Raw genomic sequence first — 9,248 nt, 5'->3', positions numbered from 1 at the left:
AAATGTGATTATTTCTACTGGTAGAACAAAATGGAAGAGGACTTTTGAAGATAATGAATTGAACTGGTCCGACATTTACATAACTCCCTTCATAGTTACAAGAAACACCAAACTATAGTGGTTTCAATAGAGGATAATACAACATATATTAACAAATAATTCATTTTAGTTTAAAGCTGGTATAACTAATAGTCCTATGTGTAACCTTTGTAATATGGAATGGGAAACAATTATTCATGTTCTATGGGAGTGCCATGAAGCACAAACATTACTACATAGTTTGGAAACCCCCCTTTTTTTAACTCGTAATAAGGAGATAACTTAAGTCGTAATAACAAGATAGCATAACTCGTAATAAGGAGATAACTGAAGTCGTAATAACAAGATAGCATAACTCGTAATAAGGAGATAACTTAAGTCGTAATAACAAGATAGCATAACTCGTAATAAGGAGATAACTTAAGTCGTAATAACAAGATAGCATAACTCGTAATAAGGAGATAACTTAAGTCGTAATAACAAGATAGCATAACTCGTAATAAGGAGATAACTGAAGTCGTAATAACAAGATAGCATAACTCGTAATAAGGAGATAACTGAAGTCGTAATAACAAGATAGCATAACTCGTAATAAGGAGATAACTGAAGTCGTAATAACAAGATAGCATAACTCGTAATAAGGAGATAACTTAAGTAGTAATAACAAGATAGCATAACTCGTAATAAGGAGATAACTTAAGTCGTAATAACAAGATAGCATAACTCGTAATAAAGAGATAACTTAAGTCGTAATAACAAGATAGCATAACTCGTAATAAGGAGATAACTTAAGTAGTAATAACAAGATAGCATAACTCGTAATAAGGAGATAACTTAAGTAGTAATAACAAGATAGCATAACTCGTAATAAGGAGATAACTTAAGTCGTAATAACAAGATAGCATAACTCGTAATAAGGAGATAACTTAAGTCGTAATAAGGAGATAACTTAAGTAGTAATAACAAGATAGCATAACTCGTAATAAAGAGATAACTTAAGTCGTAATAACAAGATAGCATAACTCGTAATAAGGAGATAACTTAAGTAGTAATAACAAGATAGCATAACTCGTAATAAGGAGATAACTTAAGTCGTAATAACAAGATAGCATAACTCGTAATAAGGATATAACTTAAGTCGTAATAACAAGATAGCATAACTCGTAATAAGGAGATAACTTAAGTCGTAATAACAAGATAGCATAACTCGTAATAAGGAGATAAGTCGTAATAACAAGATAGCATAACTCGTAATAAGGAGATAACTTAAGTCGTAATAATGAGATAGCATAACTCGTAATAAGGAGATAAGTCGTAATAACAAGATAGCATAACTCGTAATAAGGAGATAAGTCGTAATAACAAGATAGCATAACTCGTAATAAGGAGATAACTGAAGTCGTAATAACAAGATAGCATAACTCGTAATAAGGAGATAACTTAAGTCGTAATAACAAGATAGCATAACTCGTAATAAGGAGATAACTGAAGTCGTAATAACAAGATAGCATAACTCGTAATAAGGAGATAACTTAAGTCGTAATAACAAGATAGCATAACTCGTAATAAGGAGATAACTTAAGTAGTAATAACAAGATAGCATAACTCGTAATAAGGAGATAACTTAAGTCGTAATAACAAGATAGCATAACTCGTAATAAGGAGATAACTTAAGTCGTAATAACAAGATAGCATAACTCGTAATAAGGAGATAACTTAAGTCGTAATAACAAGATAGCATAACTCGTAATAAGGAGATAACTGAAGTCGTAATAACAAGATAGCATAACTCGTAATAAGGAGATAACTTAAGTCGTAATAATGAGATAATTTTTATATTTCATGTGTTACTAAACGATTTTCGTTATTATATGATATGCAGTTGTAAAAAAGAGGTTTTTTGTTTACTTTAATAAAACACTGGAATGCTTTTACTTGATTTCTGTGGGTTTTTTTATTACGAACGCGTGTCACACTGTGGTTGTGGTAATTTAAAGACTGTCAGACTGTCTCGTCTTTCTAGGATGTTGTTTTCGCTTTTTTTTTTTTTTTTTTTTATTAATTTTCTTTTTCGTCACAACGTCAAGAAGACCAGAAGAGCTATGTGTAGTGTTAACTTGAATGAAGTCGATATAATTATGAAAATTAATGTAATTTATTTTCGCCAGTGCTTTTAAGTATAACACCTTTATTTGCAAGAACATTATTTATTTTATTACATTTTCATTTCTATCATGAAAATGGAATGATTGCTTTCTTAGAAATCTTTGTACATGTAACTATGTACAGTCTTCACCGACAGAATGATGAAAATTCAAGAACATTTGAGAATTTTTATTCCTGAATTTAGGAAATACATTTAAAGGTACTTCAACTAATTTCGTTGTCCCAGTAAAATAGGTGACAGGGCGACTACGAACGCATGCCGTGTTTGACGGGTTTATAATCCTTACAAAATGACAAAACGATATATTGAGATATTGAAATCTTAGAAATATATTGTGACCGGTAAGGGTAACTGGAACGTATAAGTCATTACCCTGCTATTGAATATAAGTCTGTTATTCAAATGTCTAACATTTGATATTAAGAAATAAGCACCATTTGGTTTGGTATATCTAGCTTTAAAATATACATTTTTCAGCAATGTAGATCATACAATCACTGTTTACATGGATTTACTTGGCTTTAAAAGCATGTCTGGTAGGTTAGAAAAAAATTATGTGATACCATGTCCGATTTGAAAAGATAATACCTGTTCCTGATTAACAACCAGGTGTCTTATTGACGCTGCAGAAATCATTTTCTTGTAGCAACATATCATGTATATAATTTGATGTTCAAAGAAGCACCTCAACACGAATGAGTTGTTTTAAACAAGTTACAAATTTACAACAGCCTTTAGTAAGTGCTTCTTGTAACCTTTGAAAAACTAGCCAAAAAGAATGAAAGAATTATCGGATATTCAACACATAACAAATCAGGTCTAAACCCAACTCTGTTGTAGACAGAAAAGGGGCGTATCATATTGAATATTGAATGAAGTGGTAAAAGAATGATATTCCCTTCGTAAATTGAAATATATCCTAAACCGATATACATTATATGTCGATCATTAATGTACTCTGGGTTGGTTGTGGTATTGTTGACACAGACGAATTAGTAGCTGGACGTATTTCTGTCAGCAGACAATCATTAATACAATCAAGTTGAATGTGATCCTTCAGCCCTTCGAAACTTCAATTATCTTATAAAATCCACAAAAAACCCTCCTAATTATAACTATCGTAACATTCTATTCTCCCCTTGTCGATAACTCTCACTATAATTTTCAAAACGCTGACAACTTCTACATTCCTTATTACAGACTTTAACTATAGTAAACAAATCTGTGGAGACACTTATCTACTGGTGCATGACGTAGAGCCATCATTCAGGAATGTCGTGCGAGACAAGAATTTGCCTGTTGTAGAATTGTTGTTTTTTTTTGTTTTTTTTTCTGTGGTGATAATACACAATTTAAAATGATTCTAACTCTTATGTCGCTTCCTGGAAGACTTACCCCATTTTTTTTTTACTTTTGATAATTATGTCAGAAAAACAACTATCAATACGTCTCTCTCGGAACAACTTTGTAAAATGTAGCCATTATTCACGCATACTATGCACTCCAACAGTTTCTAGTAGAACACCCCATCTTACACATGTGCTGTATCTGTCACTCACTCAGTTCCACTATAAAATCTACATTCTGTTTAGAAATCATCTCTGAAAATAATTTTGGTACATAAATGAAAGTACTGACGTTTCTATGACTACACTATCATTTTCAATAGAAGAATAAAGGTTACGCGATAACGGAAATAAACAGAGACGAGGGGGCGGGAAGGGCATATACTCTCGCACATCCATTACTCATCATTAGATGATATTGTTACCAGCTTATGGAATAAATTCGATATGTGTGTCATCTTGCCACACTACTTTCCATCTAACTGTACATAAGATTATATAAATCCCTGTGTGTGAATTAAATTGTAAGCACCATTTTATACACAGAATACGTCAGTGTAAATGCTCTTCACATTGGTTCATATGTCTACAGCTTATGAAGGTGACAATGTAGATATCGAAACGTCACAAATAAAAACCTATCTATGATCTAATAACTTCTATTCAGTAATCTAAGAGATTTTGCAATGATTTTGGATCTATGGTTATTGATGCCAGAACAACACTTGAAACATGTCTAACGTTGACAAGACACGCCTCTTTCTGTTTGTATATTATAACAGATAACATAGTTCGGTAGAGGAAAAGCATCTGTCTGCGTCCGTTATTTTTCCTTCTGTAGCCCGATGTAGTATTGCATTACATTTCTAATACTCATGAATTAGCTAAATAATACCCCGATACGTGTAAATCATACAAAATTAATTGTATTTAGTAGTAATTTTCTTCTATATGCAACAAAAATGTGTATCTGCTAACATTTCTCTACTACTTTTTCATGTTTTACTGGCAAATCATTAGACCGTTTATATTTTAGACTGACTACGGTAATGATACTGGGCGCTTGATAACTGGAATGTTATTTTATGATGTAAACGAAGAAATAGTAAATAAACTTAAATTAGAGAAAAAGTTATCAACAGATTTGTAAAAAAATGTTGGTTGATTGGCTGGTTGGTTTGTTGGATGGATGGATAGTTTGATAGATGTGTTTATCGCCCCGACGTTAACAGTCAGGATCAATTTGAGGCGGCTTAGCCTCCTTAAAGTAGTTGATGAATACTTTACTGAACAACATATGGGAAATCAGTTGCTTGCCATCCATAAACTAACAACAATGAATTATGATTGCCCAATGGCACAACACACGATGGGTCAGATGGGTATCTGCTTTCTGAAAAACACGAGAAGCGAGGGCGAGTAGGGATAATGTATGTAAGTCTGAGTATAAAAATGATAATTTGCAACGGACCCAATATTCATGTAAGTCTGACAAGTTGAACATATATTTTTCTCGTAGTCTTGTCACTTGCTATTATCTTACTAAAAAGATGACGATGATGATGATGATGATGATGATGATGATAATAATAATAATAATAATAGCAATAAAGATATAAACATTTACGAAATAAATTTGAAAGGGTGTATGCGCTAAGGACTGATTAAAAAAGATACACGATCTAGTAATCAAACACTATGATGTGAAAAATAAATAAATAAATAAATAAATAAATAAATAATGTTGACCCTGCTGAGCGTCGAACCCTTCTGTCGTGAAGAACCGTTCAGTGCCGGTAAGCCCACTGCTATTACGCGAATATAAATCGGTTAGAAAAATATTCAGTGGTATAATCAATCATTTGATCAGTGTTCAATTAACTAAACAATAATTCACTGTTATAAATGATCAGTTATCTTGAATATTTTTTATTATTTGTCACAACACTTACAATACTCTATGCCGGAAAGTATGTCCGGAATGGCGTTTTTAATTTATAATGAAGTCTGGGTTTCCTGTAGAAAAAGGGAATTTTCGTTTGTTTTGACCCTGAAAAAAGTATTGCGTATTCGTGTGGAACAAACACAATGAGTAACGCACGTGACAGCGCAAGAGATAAAATATCCACATTTATTACAATGCTGGAAAAGAAAGGCATTCGTCTTCTTGCGGTCGACTTCGACGAAACTTTGATCTCGATCCACTCCGGAGGTTTCTGGAAAGATAGTACACAGAAACTATCACAACATGTTCGCCCGTGCATGCGTGATTTAATGGATGAAGCCTTACAACGCAACATCAATGTCTGCATTGTCACTTACTTCACTCAGCCATGGACAATCAGAGAAATGCTGAAATTAGTTTTCAAAAGGTTTGAATATTTTCCGGAAGGAAGCACATTTACATTTTTCATCTGTTTTTCCTAGCATCTTTTTTGATAACGATAATTCAATTACAATGACTTTCTACCTGAATCAAGTAAATATAGGGTTTTTTTCGCTATGCATATGCCCACGGATATTGGGAAATATATTTATATTTTCTTAGACACTATAAAGACATTTCCTGTTTTGTCTTCATTTTGGGGAAAGCATTCACAGGAAACAAATAACTGTTTTTTATTGTAAATCAGGGCAAAACAATCCTTAATCAAGCAATTATTATTTATATGTTACACATTCATTTCCTGACAGTGGAATGAATGAATTATCACTTCAGTTTGCAATTAAAAAATGAAAATTCTTGAGACATTTGCATAAATCATGAAAGATTAAGAGAATGATCACCTTTTTAACACCCTTTGTTCACCATACAATTGTGCCATGAATAATGCATGTTTTCGTTTACTTATTCTCAACTGTCTGTTGCAGTTTCTAGACCCATATATTTTGCTTAGATTTGATTAGAATGAATGATCTGACATAATTTCAGGTGTTTATGTATGAAGACATATTTTTGATCTATTGAAAGGAACAGGAAGTTTTCCAGTAGCCTAATGAGACTACACGCTATATATAACTATCAATAGATGATTGTATTTTTTGTCTGCGTTGGGATTGAAACAATAAGAGATAAAATAAAATTTGCAGATAGGCAGCTTTAAACATCTATTGGCTGCAGACTCTTTGTTGAGCTGCAGTTGCAGTTAAAGGGAAGCACTCTCACTTATGTAAAATCATGGATTTTGATTAAATCTTTTAAACATCTGTTGAATAGCCAAGATGTACAGAGTCTTGCCATTTAAGGATTTAAGTTGTAGTGTCTTTTTGTTTAATTTTTCAGAGATGCAGAAAAGATTTATGTTCAAGCCAACACTGCAGACTTCCGAGAGAAAAACAAGGATCAAATCCTGGGCAAAGAAGCACATTTGGCTGCAGTTTGTACTGAATTATACAATCAAAGACATTTGATCATCAAACCTGAAGAAATCATTCTGTTTGATGACGACACAGAAAACATTGACACAGCCATAGAGTTTGGACATTGGGCAGTGACAGTGAAGGATGACATCAGTTATCTGTCTTTTGATGACTTTTCTACTATGTTCAGGAAATCAGGAAGCAAAAGGAAAGTTAGTTCCTGAAAGCATGAATTAATTTAACCCATATCTGCTGTTTCACTATGTAATTTATAAACAAACATAAATAACAGATGCACATCACTGCTGATATTTAAATATAAATTCACAGTTAGCTTAAATTAATGTCAATTTAGCTATTAAAATTTTGATTAAATTGCATTATAACCAGTAAAAAGTTAACAATTTATGATATTGAATTGTTTTAATAGCATATACATTTATAGATGATATCGTATAACAGTTGCTATTTAACAATTCTTGATAAGAAAAATAAAGTTTAAAATCTTTCAGCATAACAAATTTTTTTATCTGCAAAAACACTTTTTGTTTGCATTTTATATTTCTTCATTAACTAGAGTTGAAATTTAAAAAACCCTAAAAACAACAGGAATGCTTTTAAACATTAATTTGAAAGTATATATATAAATATATATTATATGATACCATCAAACATTTTTTATCATCTTTCCTGGAACTATACAACGTGATGATATATAGAATATCATGTCATCTGCTATTTGTTGATATAATGGAGGTACAGCTTTAAAAGCTTACCATATATTGTAATTCTAACCATCTGCCATGGATTGGTTATTTACAAACATTTTGTTTTCTAATCTTTTGATTGATCAGACTGTCTTAAAAGCGTTTTTTTCACGCGATAAGATTTAAAATCTAGCTGAAATGGCTAATGTATACTTGTGAATATTTCATTTTTGTTTGTGTCAGAGTTGTTTGCCATGTTACATTGTTATAATATTTTACTGGAATATATCTGTTTCAATTGAAGATTTTAAAAGGCAGTATCAAAAGAACTCGTCCTTACTGTGATTCGAGTAACATATCATATTTTTCATAATTTTCGGAAATATTTTTGTATGGCTGAGTTGTATGTGGTTTTTAAGTATTGGCACATAGTTAACATGTAAACCCATATATCACAATAATTTTGTCATTTATTTCATTTGTTTTTTTTTCATGGGGTTTTTATATCCTAGCAACAGCCAGATTATGATAATGGTTAGTTTCATTGAAATTACATTTCAATATATGAATATGATCATATTTACCAGCACAGTAGACAGTTAGAGATAGACATGATGTTGGGATTCAAATGTTTATGTAATGAACAACCCCTAGAAATGAATTAAAATTTCGCAATTAAATCTAGTTTGTTATTGAAAGGAGACTAATCATTATTTTACATTGTCAGGATTGATTTTTTATTGAATATATAAAAGATATGTTTTAGCTGCAAATTTGCATTTATTGTTTTAATTGGTGATAAAAACGTCCGCGTGCCAAGCCCTAATATCAGCACTGAAAAGGTTGGCAGAGACTTATATGTTCATTGTAGATAAAAGTAGATAGATTTTATATTTAACATTTTAAAAACAATCATTTCTTGGCTTTTGATTAGCATATCAACACTAGATAAAACCAATTAAGATTTTCTTTAATGTAAAATGCATGAATAGCATGATTTTTTAAAATTTTATGCGACTAGGTTTGAAATATCAGGTATGTAAAACAGCTTCATTTGGATATGAATTTTATACAATTGCCTTTGAATTTATGAAGGAAATTTGTAGAAGTCAACTATTTTGTAGGAAATTTCAGTAAATGTATCCATACTGAAAAAGCATGAATTATTGTTCAAATATTGAATAGATGTAAAATGCAGTTTTGGTGTATATTTATAGTTGTTCATCTTCAGCATAACCTTGTCAAATCATGTTTTCAGGCATGCAACATATCTGGAAATACAAATCTATTTTTTCTCACACACATCTGTTAATTTCTGTATTTTTAATACCGTAGTTATCCGACTATAAACCCATGCCTGATAATCAGCCACTCACATCTATCTCGGCTCAATAGCACTACCAATATAAAGTATTTCAATGTCCTGTAATAAGCCTCTCCCAAACCCCTAACTTTAAGCTATCAAAGGTTATGAGTTGCACCCTGAGTTTAGAGCGGTATGGATACAATACTACACAATATTCTGTATATTATATTTTTATTTGGAAAATAGAATATCGGTGATTTTTGGGACTCAGATATGTGAATCCAGGTCTCATAAAGCACAAAGATATGTGAATCCAGGTCTCA

At 31.5% G+C, this 9,248-nt stretch overlaps 1 protein-coding gene across 1 annotated transcript; it reads left to right on the top strand.

The window, feature by feature from the left end:
* The first annotated feature begins 5,613 nt into the window (after positions 1-5,613).
* Positions 5,614-7,350, top strand: LOC132550926 (uncharacterized). The gene is made up of 2 exons (XM_060215027.1): positions 5,614-5,924; positions 6,836-7,350. The coding sequence occupies exons 1-2, from the start codon at positions 5,641-5,643 to the stop codon at positions 7,134-7,136; spliced, it is 585 nt and encodes a 194-aa protein (XP_060071010.1). The 5' UTR covers positions 5,614-5,640; the 3' UTR covers positions 7,137-7,350.
* The last annotated feature ends 1,898 nt before the right edge of the window (positions 7,351-9,248 follow it).

This window comes from Ylistrum balloti, unplaced genomic scaffold, assembly GCF_031769215.1.
Source record: "Ylistrum balloti isolate Yb309-2 unplaced genomic scaffold, AGI_CSIRO_Ybal_v1 Utg370158, whole genome shotgun sequence".
NCBI classification, from domain to species: domain Eukaryota; kingdom Metazoa; phylum Mollusca; class Bivalvia; order Pectinida; family Pectinidae; genus Ylistrum; species Ylistrum balloti.
Note: the sequence above shows the minus strand (reverse complement) of the source record. Positions and strands in the feature narration are given on the sequence as shown.